Source organism: Phymastichus coffea, unplaced genomic scaffold, assembly GCF_024137745.1.
Source record: "Phymastichus coffea isolate CEN01 unplaced genomic scaffold, Cenicafe_Pcof_1.1 PCOF00084, whole genome shotgun sequence".
Lineage (NCBI taxonomy): Eukaryota > Metazoa > Arthropoda > Insecta > Hymenoptera > Eulophidae > Phymastichus > Phymastichus coffea.
In genome coordinates, this window is record NW_026706895.1 from 328,133 (window position 1) to 346,445 (window position 18,313).

General features: G+C 32.4%; 1 protein-coding gene across 2 annotated transcripts; it reads right to left on the minus strand.

Annotated features, from left to right (window-relative positions):
• Positions 1 to 826: 826 nt before the first annotated feature.
• On the minus strand, positions 827 to 13,768 carry LOC131668872 (mite allergen Der p 3-like). 2 transcript variants are annotated; one of them, XM_058943342.1, is made up of 10 exons: positions 13,594 to 13,768; positions 13,414 to 13,487; positions 13,188 to 13,299; positions 2,377 to 2,497; positions 2,243 to 2,310; positions 2,077 to 2,174; positions 1,856 to 2,006; positions 1,663 to 1,779; positions 1,294 to 1,446; positions 827 to 1,163 (listed from the first exon to the last, which is right to left on the minus strand). In XM_058943342.1, the coding sequence occupies exons 4-10, from the start codon at positions 2,426 to 2,428 to the stop codon at positions 999 to 1,001; spliced, it is 804 nt and encodes a 267-aa protein (XP_058799325.1). In that variant the 5' UTR covers positions 2,429 to 2,497; positions 13,188 to 13,299; positions 13,414 to 13,487; positions 13,594 to 13,768; the 3' UTR covers positions 827 to 998. The 2 variants fall into 2 exon arrangements, with proteins under 2 accessions (XP_058799325.1, XP_058799326.1); XM_058943343.1 differs by having other exon boundaries at positions 13,558 to 13,768.
• Positions 13,769 to 18,313: the final 4,545 nt, after the last annotated feature.

Sequence of the window (18,313 nt, forward strand, 5' to 3'; positions counted from 1 at the left end):
ATGTGATTCAGACCTGTAATGCTTTACATACATCTTTAACTTAAAAAAGAGTTTAGGATATATGCACGCTACGAACTATTAGAAAAACGAATATTCATCTACATATATTTTTAACAGTAATATCTATCTTCTGTATTATCGTTGCTCCTTATTAAATAATAAGTTTCATAGTGATAAGATAGAAATTCGTCAATTTGAGATATGTATATTTCCCACCATATTTAATAGATTAAAAATTATATGTTGATCAATGAGGGAAAGTAGGCCAGTAAATAAATTTACTCCTTATTTTTTAGCAACATTTTGTCGGCCGTCTCGTTGATCTTACCAGATTTCTTGAACAAAAAACATGCCAACCATAATGCTCAAGTTAAAACACAGATTATTGCGCAACAATAAATCAAATTAACGTTAACCTTTACCTGGTCACTAGTTATCGAACTATATGGAAACTAGAGTATTACCAGTCAAAACTGAATTGAGAAATCATAACCGTTTGATTTTATTAAATTAAAACTCATGAGGTCATCAAAATTGCTGATGAAACGTTGCTGAGTAATAAGGAGTAAATTTATTTATTGTCCTGTCTCTCCTTCTATAATCAACACATTTTTCAATCTAAAAAACTTAATTAAGTTTTTATGGTATCTATATAATTAAATGAGGTCTTTTGAACGATTTTAATTGATTTAATACAATGCTAATTTAAAATAAAATTCACTTCTCTTCCTAATTCGTATTTAAGAGTTTTTTTCGAATTCATGATAAATAGACATTTTAATATTTTATCATTTAGTAAAATTATCGATTTATTGAACACCACAAATCTTCGACATGTTGTATGAATCATTTACTTATTACTCAAATAGTGAACACCCAATTAATCCGATGAATTATCAGTTTGTTCAAAGCTTTACAAATCAGAAAATTTTTTATATTATTTTTGATAATATTTTTGAAAATTTAACAATTTTAATATATTTTGCTAACAAATTATTCTAGATATTACTAAAAATAATGTTATCAATCCATTTTCGGTATTTAGCAACATTAGTTTGGAGATCTGGATGATTCTTATCGCCACACTTAGCTTTTGCATAATTAACAGATATCACTCCAATGACCACTGTCTTGTCTTTAAGTACAGGACCTCCAGAATCTCCCTAATTGTAAGATGAAAAAAAATTGTTTTAAATAAGATATTATGTGTAGGTACATTAATGTTTCAACAAACTACGTGAAAAGTAAAATTATCGATTTAAAAATCATTCAAAAATTATAAATGCTACTTACATAGCAAGCACCTCTATTCTTCTTGCTATTATGAGTAGTACAAAATACTGTGTTGCTCACTTTAACTTTACCTGCATACAACTCAGTACATTGTGAATGTGATAAAACTATAACTTTAGTTTTTTTTAAGCTACCGCACGCTGCTTTAATGTCCTATAATAAACCAAGTGGATTATTAAATATTGATGAACTTGGCGTTTAGTTTTAAATATCGCATAAATGTTTTCATCAGATTAGTCACAAAAAATGTACCGCGTGGGTATGGAAACGGCTTTATTTGAAGTGTCTAATATTACCAGAATAAATTTGTGATTAAAAAGATTACTTTTTCGCACTCAAATAAAAATAGTAAAATTATAATCTTCTCACGGATTTTGTAACGCCCCAGCCAATGATATGAACAATTAGGTCATCAGGTATACGATAGTCTTCTGGCACAAGTTTAGCCTTACTTATACATTTGTCCATTTTATAAGGACCATCAAGCTGTTAAAAAATGTTATTGATTACATATTATAATAAATTAGGATTGATATGGATTAAAAATGGAAAAAATTAATACTTTAACGAGTGCAATGTCGTTATCCCGAGGGAGTGGTTTATTATAATTTGGATTTTTGAATATTTGAATAATTCTCCGTACATTTTTATATTCTTTTATACTTTTCAAATCTCTACTCCCTGCAACTACGCGGATATCCTTGATAACCTTACTAAAAGTGATAGTTTTAGGTATCTAAAGGCACTCATTTACTTGCCATCGTAATTTAAATGAATAATTACCCAGCAATACAATGTGCAGCCGTCAGAATAAACATTTCATGTACAATGATTCCTCCACAAAAATGTTCGTTATTTTTGGATATGTTTTGAAAAGAGGCCTAAAAATTCAATAAAGCGGTTAATACTTTAGATTAATTAGTGCATTACATATTAAACTCATAAGTACTGTAAAAGGAAATTCATTTTTATCAACGGTTGATCCATCGAGAATTGCCTTTACACTGATTATCCATTCTGAAATAGAAAATATTTTTAATTTACAAAAATTTCAACCGTAAATAATTTAATTTTCATACCTACCATTTTGAACCAACATAATGAGTAACAAAATGAAACTTGGTAAAATAATCATGTTGATTGTTTGAAATTTAATACCAGTTTCAATCAACAGTCACGTATTAGAATAAACTGAAACTCGTATCTGTCCATGTATAGGGAAGTATATGGAACAAATATTAAGACATATTCTTATATACTCTTGTATGTCCACCTATAATACTTTGATAATGAATAAAGGTATAAATTATGGCATTTTGGTGTTATCGTTACTTCAAGAACTGCGTTTGTATTGAAGGTTGCGTCTTTGCTCAAATACATTATGGTAAAATATAATTACACTACTATTATTAATTTTTAGCATTTGTATCTCGAAAGTTTGTTACCTCAGTAGTGATATTTCAATAGTCTGAACTTTTTTTCGAAAAGTTTGATCTACACATGTTCCAGATTCAAAAACATCACCTATCTATAATAGGCTTCTAATGTTCAGTATCTCAGTTGAAACGCACGAAAAAAAAAATTTCAAAATGTCTCTATTTCTCACCTGAGACTTAGAAAAGGCTTTTTAAAAAAATTAACAAGAAAAATTTTACGGTATATGTATAAAGTTACGCATATATATAACTTGATTGTATGAAAAAAGAAGCTAATTTATCATATCTTAGTCAGACCGAAGGTAAAAACGTTATTTTAATATTTCTACCGTTAGTTTCATTTTGTTTACGCCTTCTTTTATCAGATGTGTGCATTTTTAATGATTATTTGACAGTTCATTTAGATTTTCCTTTAAATAATTTGTTAGTGCTATTCTATTTCATTGGAAAAATCTTCAATACCGAAAATCATCAAGATATACTTTTATAGGAAAGTTCTTGGTAGATTATTTCTAATTAAATTTCAAATAAATCCTTTCTTTATTAATAGCGGACAAGAAGATAAAGCTAAATATTTAGTAATGTACTTAGATCGTAGAATAACGTGGCAGAACCATATTTGAATCAAGTGAAAACAACTCAGTCTATAGTTGCAAAAACTTTACTGATTATTAGGCAGAAAATAAAAAATTTCAATTAATACTAAATTATAAAAATATCAATTCATAATTGAACCAATCAGAACTCATGGAATTCACTTATGGGGTACGGCAACAAAATCAAATACAGACATTATTGAAAGATTCAAAAATAAAGCCCTAAAATTCGTGGCGAGAACATCATGGTTCTTCACGAATGAGATAATCGAAATGACACCAAGATAACAACAGTAATAAAAGAAATAAAAGCTACAAGCAAAAACTACACACACAGACTATCTGAACATTCAAATCATTTGGCGAATAATTTACTTTATACGTGTAATATCTAACGTTTCGAGATTCTAAAAGTATAAAACACCTTTTTTACTCTTCAAATCACTTGTACTGTTATTTTCTATTTAAAAACTTAATGTAAATATGCAACGTTATGGTACGGATCATCAAAAAAGTTCCTTCATGTATTATCTTATCACTAATTTACAATTATTATAATACAATAAAGCTAGGTCTACCCCGTCCAAATTTTCTATGCGTACGTCATCTTTACAATGTTGTGGTCATGGAAGTAATCAATGCGAGTAGTGTATCTATATGTGAAGTCTATGCAATAGATACTTCCGCGTTACTCGCATTGGTTACCAAATTCTTTTATGACTACAGAAATGTAAAGATGGTATTCCCGTAGAAAATGTTGACGCGGTAGATCTTGGGGTACTGGGTAGTACGTGGGCAGTCCCTTACCCGCAGAGTTAAAATTACCCTATATCTGAAATATAAACACATCATTTGCAAACCAATTGGTGAGTATATTAATAAAAAAAGAATAACGTTCTTTCTTTCCCAAAGTCCTTTACAACCTGTATGATGATATAATAACAAAATTGTCTAGAATATAACGATAACACAAAACCGTTAAAGTGACGTGGAAACTTGCCAACTACTTAATTGTTATCGAAGTTTGCTAAAAGCTATAAGAGTATTCATGTGACGATACTTGCGAACAGATTCCCCCAAATGGAACTTGAAAAGTCCATCCAAGCTACGAGTACGATCTTTCATAATGCTAGCTTAAAAAATTCAGGTAATTGCATAACTGGTGCTCGTAAACAAACGTCAATTTTTGATTGCCGTCGAAAACCGTGCCGAAAGTCAATATCGTCAATAACGAGGTGGCAGCTCTGGATTAAAAAAGAAGGGTTGGGCTGAGGCTATGTAATGGCCGAACTCTCTTTCGCTCGCTCGTGTGCGCTCCATTAGCGAGCTTGCTAAATATACTTCGGTGTTCTCGTGTGCACGTTGTCTGTCAGGGATCGTTAAAGCGTCGCTGTTACGCAAAAAGGGTCGTTTTAGCTCGTTGTCGATCTCGAAGCGAGAATTTTCGAGTTGTAAACTAAACTAATTCTCAACATTTTTCTTGTATAGATAGCACTCTGAGGAAGAGTTTGAAACTATGCAAACTTTTACATACCTAAATGATACATTGTGATGTTTTGAAATAGCCGGTGTAAACATAATTAAAATAATCGCTCTTTATAGTTGAATATTGAATAATTCTTTAAGTATTTGATGGTCAACCCATGGTTGTAATTAAATTATAATCAATAAATCATGTCATTCAAACGATTCGATGAATTGATTATTAGCTTGGTCATGGAAAATACTTAATATAAATATATTTTATATCAATTTTTGACTATAAAAAATGTATTAACATATATTTATATTAATTTTTTTTCCTAATGAAGGTGACAATCAGTTCAGCGAAATATTGTGATGGCATTTAGTTAACTATAATTTACTTACAACCACAGCTTGATCCTCAACTTCGTAGAATTATTTTAGCATCAAATTTCAAATACTCGAATGAAATTGCAGCTCTGCGAAACTGGATTAATTTCACTGTGGCTAGTTGCAAATCTTCATGAGCGAAGAGAGCTTTGAACGTTTATAGTCATTTAGAAGTTCGATTATCTGAAACTCTTTAAGCTCATTAAATAATTTACTTGTTGGCATAAAAACTATCATGTAAAATTTGAATTTTAAATCGACGCTCATGATAAAAAATGTAATCACTTTAAGCGTACGATAAAATTGGCCATCAAAACAAAATCAATACTCGATTTCCATAATAAAACTTCAAAAAAGCCAAATACCAGGCGAGATGATCTTTCTGTTACGAGGTATCAATTAAACCAAATCACCATGCAAATTTGGTGGAGATAACAATACGAGCGCGTCATATCGTCCGTCTACATTATTATCACTTTTGACCCGTCCCCTTTGACGCAAGTGAGAGGTAATTATCGAGGCCCCTGTGCTATCGTTATCGATGCAGATTGAATAAAACCATATCTCGCGAGCATACAGGCCCCTTTCACACATAACTCGATGGTGCACACTACCGAGCTCGTCGAACTTCGATATACATTAACACTAGAGCACACATATGTGCGTAGGCAGTCTGTAGTTTTGTATAGCTTGTTTTTTTTGTTCCGTTTCTTTTCTTTTTCATACAGTGTCTGTGATGCGTGTGGCTGGCTTTGCGATTGTACGAGATTCGTGGGATTGTTCGGTAGATGAGAAAAAAAAGGACGAGAAATTGCGATTTTACTTATAGGACAATTTTGCAGAAATAATTTCTTTCCTCTTTTTAGTAAATTGAAATTTATGGCTAAATTACCTTTTCGGCGGATATTAAAAAAAACAACTTTGGATAAATCATTTCTCAATAAATTGCCATAGTCTTAACTTATACGAAGTTCTAAATCAGTCATTTACATTCGCGTAAAGAAAAAGTTTGGTAAATTCGAAACTGATAGGAGAAGCGATATAAAGACAATATGCACTGTGGCGAATAGAATAGCGAAGTCAGGAACCATGAATAACGAACGCGTGCGACTATATGGCAGTGATACACATCACGTAAAAAATATGGACGACTTTGGCCGTGTATATGTGTATGACAGCAAAGCCATAAAAAGCTTTGACAATCAGAACGTAAACTGGCAAAAGTTACAAGAACTGATGGGACATTTTCCAATAACTTGTTTCTCTCTTTCTTCAATATATACGCAAGCGCGATATTCTCTCGGACGTGTGCATGCGGCTACATTAACTCAAATTCATGGACGAACGCATATTGGCTCTGAATTATGAGTCTACTAAATATTTGTAATCGGTTTTTTTTCCGTCGTCTCTCGCTTTCGTTTCTTTTTATTTTTTTTGTTGACTTCGCGATCATAGAGGCATTAAACGTACGCTCGATATTTTCGTCGGATATGCACGACTATATATGAAAACATCTGTCTTCCCGCCTGCGATATGTACATATACATATATGCGCGCGGCTGTTAGATTGTACATCGGGTATTGATGCCTAGGCTGGGCTCTCATTGTCAATGTCAGTTGCTTGTTCTGTAGTTGGATTTGTTGTTTTGTAAAGTGAAAAAGAGAAGTTGAATTTGATGAAGTCAATTAATTTTATACAAATTTGAATAATTATTATAATATGATTAAAGATTTAATTGGTCTAATATTTATTAATCGCCATTTCGCTTCTGTATCACAGTTTAGTATGGTAAGAGGTAGATTATACTACTAGTAATTTTTATCTATAACGTGATTATCTTTTATGGCGATCTGTTTTCAATCAGGAAATTGCACTATTCTAATCTGTAATACTTACTGGAACTTCTTGAGTTTTGTAGAACATTTGTATAATCAATACTATTAACTTTATCATGTTTACTTTATTCGTTATTAATTTAATATCAGTTTATTCTTTAATTTATAATTCAGATTAGTTGTTAACACATGCATGGGTTAAAGTCTACTGTTCCGTACGACCGAGTATAATTTAACCGTGGTTTGCTTGCAATGAAATCAAGATGCTTGTGTCAAAATCGAAACTCGTGCCGACGATGACGTGTGCCTGAACGTCTTAATTTTCATAGTGCGTTTCTATTTCAAATTTCTCTCTTTGTCCCATGATTTATAGCCGATATACAATACAACTTGTATACATATACAAAATCCGATAAAGCCTTCGCTCTCGAATATACGACCGTACAATCAAGTGTCGTCAAGCCGACACTCGAAAAAGAAGAAACTCGGAGAAGAAAAATAAATCGCAACGAAATGTACACGATTATGCCATTTTTTAGATTAAGTTTGGCTTGTAAAATGGCAGGCTTTTTTCTCTCAGACGGCGAGGTTTTTTATGCCGGCCATTTATTTAAGTTTTCTTTAATTTTAAACCGTTTCACGTTTTCTATGCGATTATAACTTGTAACCTTCGTAGTATTAATCACCTAGATATAAGCTGAATGAGTGAGCGCAATCATAGTTTTATTGGCGAAAATTATTGTAAACCGAGCGATTAAAACTATGCAGAATGATGCCAGCCGACGCGAGCTGAATTATAACAAACATAGAGTAGAATTTGATTGAAAGGAGAACCGTACAATTGCCACATGTCAGTTTAAACAAAAAATACAAAAAGCTACTGCCACCTGCTCTCAAGCTCGCAATACGAATCGCATGCACATCCATAGATCGGATGGGAGCCGTGCATACCGCAATATATGCAACCTCGAACATTTATCGTGCAAAGGCACACCACCTTCGAATATTTATCGTGCAAAGGTATATCATTGCTGAATGTTTATCGTGCAAAGGCACACTCTCATTTGAGCATTTTTAGCGTGTAACATTACACCATTATTTGATCGTTTTGAAAGGCCGTGCAAAGGCACACGATCAATTGATAGAGCGAGCAGTATGGTGCGCTTAGCTACGCGTATAGTCCAAATGATAAACTAAAAACGAAAACTGACGCCTTCCACCTCTAGATCCCTTTGAGGGGAAGAAAAGGATGGAGGAGAATAATGCTTTGGTTTCTCGGCTCGTTCGGCAGGCATCATTCAAGTCTTAGTCAGAAAGCTCTTGGCTATCAGCGAGGCAAGTTGTCTTTTCGTTATTAACTCGATTCAAGCGTACTTATAATTTCCGATCGTCTAAAGACATTATTTATTTTACAATTTGATTACATTTGTTTACTTATAATTAATAAATACTAAAAATTTTATTTGTCATAATAATAAGTTAGATATAATTTTGTAATAATTGTTTTTATTCACACTACTCTTAACGCGAACATCTACCGTAATGAATTTTTATAATCACTCAAATTGATGTATGTATGCACAATGATAAGAATTATATACAAAAGTAACTTGTCCGAATATCTCTATTACTACACATTTTGACAAAAGCTCGTTCGATCGATGGTCGTCGATCGGAAGCAAAGACAGTCTCTAGGGACAAGCAAGAGCAAAATCGCATATTCGCTTATCGACAGGGACACGCGCGCCCGGCACAGTAGAGCTTTGTTCGCCGGCGCGCAAAGATAATTACCGAGCCGACGCGTCTCGGATTACGACGGCGATTTTGATTGCGGGATGCTAATAAACGAGCCCCTCGTGTAGGGATTGAACTTTTCCCCAGATTCTGGTTTACTTGTTAGTCAACGCACCCTATATGGATGTACTGACAGCGACCGCCGCATTTGTCAGGGTTGAAGGTTACATATGTCCCATTCCCTAAAATAAAATTGAAATCTGAGTGTACAGGAAAAATATAGAAAGTGGAATTTGTTATGTGAGAGAAGCTTGTTGAAATATTCTTTACATTAAGATTCCGTCTGCCAATTTCTATAAAAATATATAGATAAAATGAAATCTTCCAAGCAGTATAGATAGTAGACTGGAATCGTCAGAAAAAAAAATTTCCCGCAACCTTCGTAAAGTTTCATCCGATTTTCACTTACTCAAAACCCTTCAGATAACTAAGCCAACAAAATAAGAAAGAATCTTACGATCCCTTGGCAAACCGATTTTCCATAAATAACCTTTTATAACCGTAATTTGCGTCAAGTATATAAGCACATCCGAAAGCGAGAGGGCAGTCAAAAAGTACGAGGCGAGCTCGCGCAAAAGCGAACAAGAAAAAATGAAGCGGAGAGGGTAAATTCGGAGCCAAAATCTACGTGCGGACTCGAGCAGAAAACTCCATTCAGAAGTTTCTCTCACGCTCACTTACGAAAGCTCGACAACAAAAAAAAAACCCTCACTGGTAATATTAGGCAACCAAGCGATAGATATCACGGTAAAACGTAAATGAGGCGCATTGCCAAGACGGGAAATAGTAAAAAGGAAAGCCCATTCGTGATTTTTACCCATCCACTGTTTGCCGAAATTTATTCATGAGAGATGTGTTCCTTTCTTTACTGTTCGTTTTCTTCTTTGTCTTTTTTCACGCGGTAAGGGATTAGCATTTTTATTACCGATGCGCCAAGTGTATTATTGCGGAAACACGAGTGGAACGCGATGATGTAAAGTCGTAAGTAATAAGTGGTGATGGGAACTTTGATTTCCTAAAAGATAGTCATTTTATGAGGTCTCATTTTAAGTTTCGGGTTTCCGAATGAGAAGGTATTGGAAATGGCTGCACAAAAGATTAATTTGAAATCGAGAATACTGGGACACAGAAGTTAGTTAGATATTAAAAACACAACCATGATACAGGGTTTATTGTTAATTAATGCAAATATACACATAGCTTGAAAGAGATCATATTATATAATACTCCATCAAGCACGCACTTGACTCGGCAATTCCCATGTGCAATTTAGTAAAATTATCGAGATAAATAGATATGCCTAATTAAGCAAACTCATTGATATAAGACATTTTTCAATTAATGAACGGATTCCATTACTCAGCCTGATCGATTATTCCATTAAAAGTTAGTTAGCAATAACTAATTTTTAGACAACATCTGTATCTGTGCGAAAGTAAAAAAGCCAGGTGCAGGAATTTTCTCGAGAGTCCAAATTTTATTGCCTTCCCCTTCCGCTCGAGAAGTCTCGAAGGATGCACTCTTACTGAGTCACCACTAACAGTCACAGTCCCACGCATATAGTATTTTATTCAGTGTTTTTTGATTATCACTATCATATAAAGACAATTAATATTATCGCGTACTACGTTACATACTACCTTTATATTTCTGTATTATCTTCAGCTACCTTTGTGTTAATAATAAAGTTTCACTTAATAATACTTAAAGTTATTCTGCCATAAATACAACAATATTTTAAAAAAATTATCAATATAAGTACAATAATATTTATCTTTTTACTAATTATTGTAATTATTATAATATCCATTTTTTTTAATTTTTCAAACAGATTTTTATTTAAAAACCATACTGAACCATTACAGTAAGAAATTAATTTGTCAAAATTATTTTATTTCAAGAAAGAAATCCCATAATTATGTGTACACACTTCACTGTATACATTATTGCTGTAATAAGAGCGTACAAGAAAACAAAATCTAAGTCGTTTTTGTGTTTAAAAAACAAGTTTGGAATAAAAACTCCGTAGAGGATGTCAACTCTAAGTAGCTTTACATCTGCGGTAAAAATATATTTTCTCTTTTCCCATTAGAAAAAAATTTGATACTATAAATATTTACGTCTACCTCTGTACATATATACTTACATACATACATATCTGTACATATGTACATACATACCTTTTGTATACTTGGTACTTGAAATCACGGTTGTTAAGTTTCAAAGCATCTGTCTTAGTCGAGATACAACATCGTCAATCTTGTTACACATAAACGCACGATGAATGTTATTTTTAGTTACACATATAGTATATTTTTACAAGCATTTCCTGCAGTCAAAGTCGCAGGTGTTTATTTTTTAATAAAAGTCTATCAATAGTGTTTGCGAGGCATATTTCTTTAGTTCCAGTTCTTTGATCAGCAACGTAACTAATAAAAATGAATGACTTTTACTAAGTGCAATAAGTGCACACAATACACAGCTATTTTTAAAATAGAAATAATTTATATAATAATGTGTGCGTCTCGTGTAATTTAGCCTTTACAATTGCTACGTAATTACATAAAAGACAATTAATTGTATCCCTCCAGAAAAAGAAAAATTAACAAGTTCCCCTAGTCTCTACTGACAACACCTCGTCAACGTCGAGAAGCAATCCCCGAAAATTTCGCTTGTGTATTCTTGGCTGCGCAATCGATCAACGAAAAAGAAAGCAGCAGACATGCGGTCGAAAAGGGTCATTTGTTCAGAACTGTTGACTCTTCGCATTGTATAATAATACAAGCGACGCCTCGGTATACGAATGGACCGTTGCGAAAGCGCATCAAGATCCTGGCGTCTCAGCGAAAAACGTTTTGTCACGGCGACGATTTATCACTCGACCACTTGAGACACACGACCTTCGACTTTTAGTGCATCGCCAGGGATGGAGGGAGGCGAAAGAAGTCATAGTGGTTGCCAGCAGAGATGAGGGTGTGCTGCTAAGATAGCTGCGGACAGCAATAGAAATTAGTATAAGAACTAAGTAGGACTAAAATGGCGCAAAAAGAGGCATTTAGAAAATGAGAGGATCTTTAGGTGGATTAGATACTTTCGCAAGGTACTTTAGCTCTTCTTTTCTACGATTATTGCAGTTGTGCAGCACTTAGTTGTGTTTTGTTAACAACAGTGCTTTCCTGAACAGGGCGAAAAATATCGAGAAGCCCAATTCCATTTGTTACTCGAAAATAATCCTGCGGATAGTCTTTTTTTTTCTCATCTCATAATTTGATGGGCTCGGTCCTGCTACAAGGACGCTATCCGCAGAAGAAAAAAGTTTACATAAGAATGCTAGGGTATCCATTCTCCGCAAAAGACAAATAAGCGCCATAACTGTCATCCGAGAATAAGCATGTATCTAACAAAAAGAGCCAGTTTCCAACTAGCGAACAGGAAAAGAAGGAGAAGAAGAGCCTAGCCTGGGCCTCCGTTACGTAATTGTTTGTACTGCCGCATCCCTTCACCGGTTGAGTAATGGATGAATTTCAGTATAATACACGGAGAGCAGGAGAATCCGACGCGTTTGGAGGAAGCAACAATGATTTGAGCCAGTGGCTCGGAGCCAAGAAGAGGAAGTAAAAGCCTTCCTACGTCCCTCTCTTTCTTTTTCTTTCTCTCGTCTATATGCAGGCCCGCCTGTGCCGAAGCAAAGTTGTGCGCCACAGTTGTTTATTATCGTAGGCGGGTAGGGTAGTATAAGTGGGCGTGCGCATCTTAAGCCGCGAATAATGCAGTCAAATTAAGCTCTCGTTTAAATTGCAGGCCGAGCTTATACGCCGCCAACGCGCGCAACTTACCTAGTTCGTTTATCGAGGGATTTACTTTCAGGCGCCGAATGAGATTTTACGCGAGACAAGCACTAAGTTTGAGGCCGTTAAGTTACGCCAACTTGTTTTTTTTACTAGCTATATATACTCATTGTAACTGGCGCTTATATCTATCGTCGAAAGGCATAAGAGTAAGAATATTAATTCACACTGCAAACCATATGCAAAACAGAGAATTTTCTCTTTCGAGCAGTTTACCGAAAACTCATGTATGGTATGAAAACTTGCAAAATTAAATTCTTATTTACAATGTGAAATTTTTCTCGATTCCGATAATAAATTTTAAATAAAACATTTTTAGCAAGTTGTTCTTTTCACACACACACATATATATATATGTATATGTGTGTGTGTGTGTGTGTGTGTGTGTGTGTGTGTGGTAACAAAATATTTACCTCGCTTAAACAAGTGATTTGTAACCGGCAGAGCATTAAAAACCATTATAATTGAAATGATGTGCATAGGTTATGTGCTTTATGTTAATTGTAAGGTCTTTCAAAGCTGTCACTCACCAATCACTCTTTTGTTAATAAACTTGAAATCTTTTTAACTTATAACATAGCTGATATTTCTTTTCCCGGAAAGTATGGATTGAGGAAAAAACTGTTGAAAACGTTTCGATATCTGGTGAGGAAAAAGAAAAAAATGTATATTGTAAACATTTCAGTACAGCAATAAATTGTCAATAAAACCTTCCACTTTTGTATCCTTGTAACCTAATTTTAGAAATCCCCTCACCTTTTCATTAAATCTTCGTGCTGTATAATTTATTCATATGACATCGTCAACACAATGGAACTGCGGTTCCAAAACTAAATAAAAAAATTTATTCGTAAGTTTGATTATTGGACATCGCCAAAACGCTGTGATTTTAACAATTACAGTAATGTTAATTATAACTTAGTTATAGTCTTATACCAATTTGTATCAGTCAAAAAACCAAATTTTGTTTCAGAGCTGTTTTAATCTTATGTAACGTGATCTGTCGAAATAAAATTTCCTGACCGGATTGTCACCAGACTGTTGATTCACCTGTTATTAACAATTTTCAACAATTACTTGCAATTAATTTGGTTTTTTTTGTAATATGAAAATTTTTCAAGTTTCCTTAGCAGAATTTGAACAAAAAACATTCTTTGAGGTTGTTCTCTCTACTTGTTATATATAATTTCAGTCAAAATATTTTCAGTTGGTGTAAGTAAATTATTCGTGATCGAAGAAACTTTAAAAAACGTTATAATCATCATGACGAACGTATGCCGATAATGTATTCAGGCCCTTTTCTATGCACGTCGTGTCAACTGTAATGGTTTTTTAAAGCTCTGTCAGTCACGAATCATTTTCTTAAATAAGTTGGAAATACTTTTGATTGATGAAATTGATAATGACGATATTTTTTATAGAAAACTATTGATTGAAAAGAAAAACTGTTATAAATCTTTCGAAATTTTCTAATGAAGTCGAACACAATTTGATTTGTGCGTCAATTTCGTAATTAATTGTTGAACATTTCTTAATAAAAATTGAATGGATAAAGTGGCAACAAGCTACTTGGAATATTTATATTCAACAAATATAAATACCAAAAAAAAATTTTTATGGATCTATTCGATTTGAAAATAATAAAGGAATAAATTTTATGTGAAAATGCATAAGAAATTATAAACAGTTTGGACAAAATGTATACAAATATTGTACAAATTTTATGAAAAACAATTTATGGAATGTGAATAACGAGACAAAATGTTCAATGTTATGCTATCAATCAACTTGTTTATAATGACTACTTTGTACCTAGTGAATTTCATAAAACGCATCAAACTAAACATATTTTTATCGTATATTTCACTATTTGCCAAATAAAGCAACTACTATAGTAAACAAAAGTCACTGCATTATATGATCATCGAAAATACTGAAAAATACATGAGCTTTCATATTTTTCGCTAATATAGTAGAGAATTAAAAAAGTGGATTCGTCCTATTACGCAATCATGAAAATAATAAAAGCAAATTTTGTCTTGTTATTGATAACACTGCCAATTGTACCCTATATGTTCAACGATTCCGGTCTTTCGATATTATATATAAGATTCTTTTCTGACCCACAAGAAAACTAATTCGGTACATTACAATACATTTGACCCATGTTATTTTCTGTACGTTACATTACCCTTCGAAGTTTTCCTGTGGATGATGATCAATCATTTGAAACTTTGGATACGCATTTTCAGGATGAATTTTTATTATCAAAACCAATATAAAGTACCTCCAAAATATACATGGTTCGTTTCAATCATTACATTTACATCATTTTGTTATCAAGTTTCTTTACTTCAGTTTTTCAGAGCACATAAATATTATCTCGATACCTTTTAGAATTGAATATAATTTCAAAATTGAATCAAAATAATCATTCAACATTTATTATTTACTTTTATATCCGTTATATACAAGTATTACTAATCAAAACTCTTATATAGTATAATGTTATTTAATTTATCGATTAAAAAATATTGCCTGAAAATATCAGCTTATGCTATATTTAAAAAAATGGATTCAAAAATCACTCTATAAAATGAACACACATTGTATAAGCAAATTTAGGAAATCAAATTAGCTGTTATGTTATAAATACCCAAATTAGAAAGATTGGCGTATAACTCTACTTTAATCATCATATAATATTTTCACATAAATTTTCAAGGGCATTTTCAGTAACTCAACAGCCAATCTTCATACAGATTATAATATATTATAGCATTGCGTTACTTAATTAAATTACACGATGTAATACTTTACATTTAAATTACGTTAAAATAATCACTGGTTGTTCTAAACAATTCCTCAATAGGTGATTTGTCGCTAAGTAGAGCATCAGTAATGTAAAGAGTAGGGATTGAAGAAGCCCAAGGTTATGAAAACCCAGAAAGATTGTTCTTACTCATCGGTCAGTTCACGCTTGACTCTTCTGTAAGCAAGGTTTAATTTGTTTAGTAGATCAATCAATTGTTTCTATTTTTTAATAAATGAGTATCGTTCTTTTTCTTAATGAAACGTACGTAAAAAAAATTGATTTTTAATTTAATTATAAAGATTTATTAAAAATTAACTTGATATCAAACTCAATGAGCTCTAAGTACATTACAAAATATTTTCAGGACATAAATCTTATAAAGTATAAATATAATAATATTGATTTAATAATAATATTATGAATGAGAAACAGACTAACTGGATTTTTACTTAAATTATCAGCCCGATTACTAAAATCAATTTCATTCTAGCGGACTTTTCAGAGCAGTATTCGTTTTGATACGGCGTAAATTTTTGTCTGAATTATTAATAATATTTTGATAAATCTTAGTAAACATATATGTTTAATCAATGAATTCAATCTTATCAACTTATCAACGTTTTCAATAGAGCATTATAAAAGTAGTGTGTGTTTGATATAAATTATTACAGGATACATGATGATGAATTTTTAATTTTGTGATTGTTAGATCAAGGAATAACATAATTAATATGCAGTAATGCAGTAAAATATGTGAAGTTATTAGTTGTAACGTTACTACGATAACCTTTAATTTATACAGAAATAATTTAGTTATTAAATTAGTATATTTTCATTATGTAACGGATGGAGGGGTTTTTATACCGTTCCATAATTGTCGAAAATGGAATTATATGTATGAAATAAATTCAGTTATAATGACAATTAATTGTATACCTTTATTAATGAGAAACTAGTAAGACTTAATTGTGTGTGTACACGGGCCTACTATCTGAGCTTGAATTGTGTCTCGGTCGCACCGAAATTATCTTAGTGTGCATTTCGCTTAATCGTTTCTACTTAATTGTCCTCGTGAAAGTACAAATGCACTTGCATACGCGACTCGAAAAATCTGACAAATATCTTCGAAGCCGAGAGCACGTACCGAGCAAGAGTAAAAGCGGAAAATGAAGACAATTGACTCTTACGAGGATTCACCCGTGACAATAATTCATTTCCGTTATTGTATTTGAAGCTTGTCAATATATTTTTCACCAATATTTTTTTGTCTGCGCACGATAACAATTCATTTTTAGTCTATAACTTGAGCTGCATTTAATTTTTTAGTTTTGTGAACTAATACTTTATAAATTTGTAAATATAAATAATATATTTATAACAAATTTTGAAACTTTAACATTAAATAATATATCTGTATTCAATGAAATTAGAATCAAAATTTTTTTTTCAGGATTTCGAAATTCACGAAAATGACAAAATTATTTGTGACATGCATGTTATTGTACACGATTGCTACTAGCATTGCACGAGCTGAAGATATTATAGAATTACACCTGGAAAATCCAGTTACCTTCATAAATGGTGATAGTTTATATACATTATGGAAAACTAACACATCAATTCACCTGAATTCAACGAATGCCAAATTCAAACCATGTTCCATTGATATTGATCCAGTTAATGATTTCACACTTATGAAAATCCAAGTAAAAGAACTATCCGATGGTAAATTTATTATTTGGGCTATCCGAAATTTCAATTCCAATAACCACGGAATCGTTAGACTCAATTATACAGCTCTCATAGTTGATCCATCGCTATGCAGCTACAAAGCTGTGCTTATTCCCGAGGAAATAACGACTACCAAAAGTTGGCCCTTATTTTCTTCTCGTGTCGTAAATATCACAGATGGGTTTGACTTTTTCTATTCAAAATATGGAAAATGTTCACCGTGCCGATTTTCTCTTCAAGGAGAGCCTATCCCCTTAGAATACCAATTAGAACCTGAAGAAGAAACATTTGTACCATACGGTTTTAATATCCAGCCTTTAGATGAAACTGACTTGAGTAAAGGTTACATCTACTCTCTAAATTTCAAAAATGATACTTCACTAATAAAGCATCTTGATGCGAAATTCAAAGTTATTAAGAAGATACTATTACAACATCCAATACATTCCGTCTCCATAACTTATGTGAGTATATTTTTTATTATTCTATTGTTATTGCTTAATCATATTTTCCTTCTTTGATCTATAAAAAGTAGTAAAAACTAATTTTGAACTTTTATTAATATAGAAAAAACAACCTATTATTAGTATCTGCTATGCGTCGCATAATTTCGTTGATCACGTTGTTAATCACAACTTTAAAGTCTACTGCAAACAATTCGACTCTGATTTGAACTCTGAGTTAACTATTCATTTGCCTGTACCTGATGATCAGTTTGTATTTGGATTGACAGGACTTACACACCGAGTTAACCCATCTGGAAATATGTTTATTGGTTTAATGCAAAGCTTAGATAGGAATAAAACAACTCGTGCATCTCGACAACTTCGATTATTTGTAACTGATAAGACTGGAAAAATTGTTGATACTCGTAATTATAAAAAAATAAATATGCAGAGTACAAGAGAATGGTTTGAACTACACAGCCATTTATTCCTTGATAAGAAATTTTGTATAATTTCCGACACATTAGCTGATGTATCGGTTACTAACACTCACGAGATCATTACGTGTCTTGATGTCTCCAAATATTTCAAATAAAGAGTATTTAGAATATATACGAATTTGTTTTAATTATGCAAGTAACAATATTTTGTAAATATTATTCAT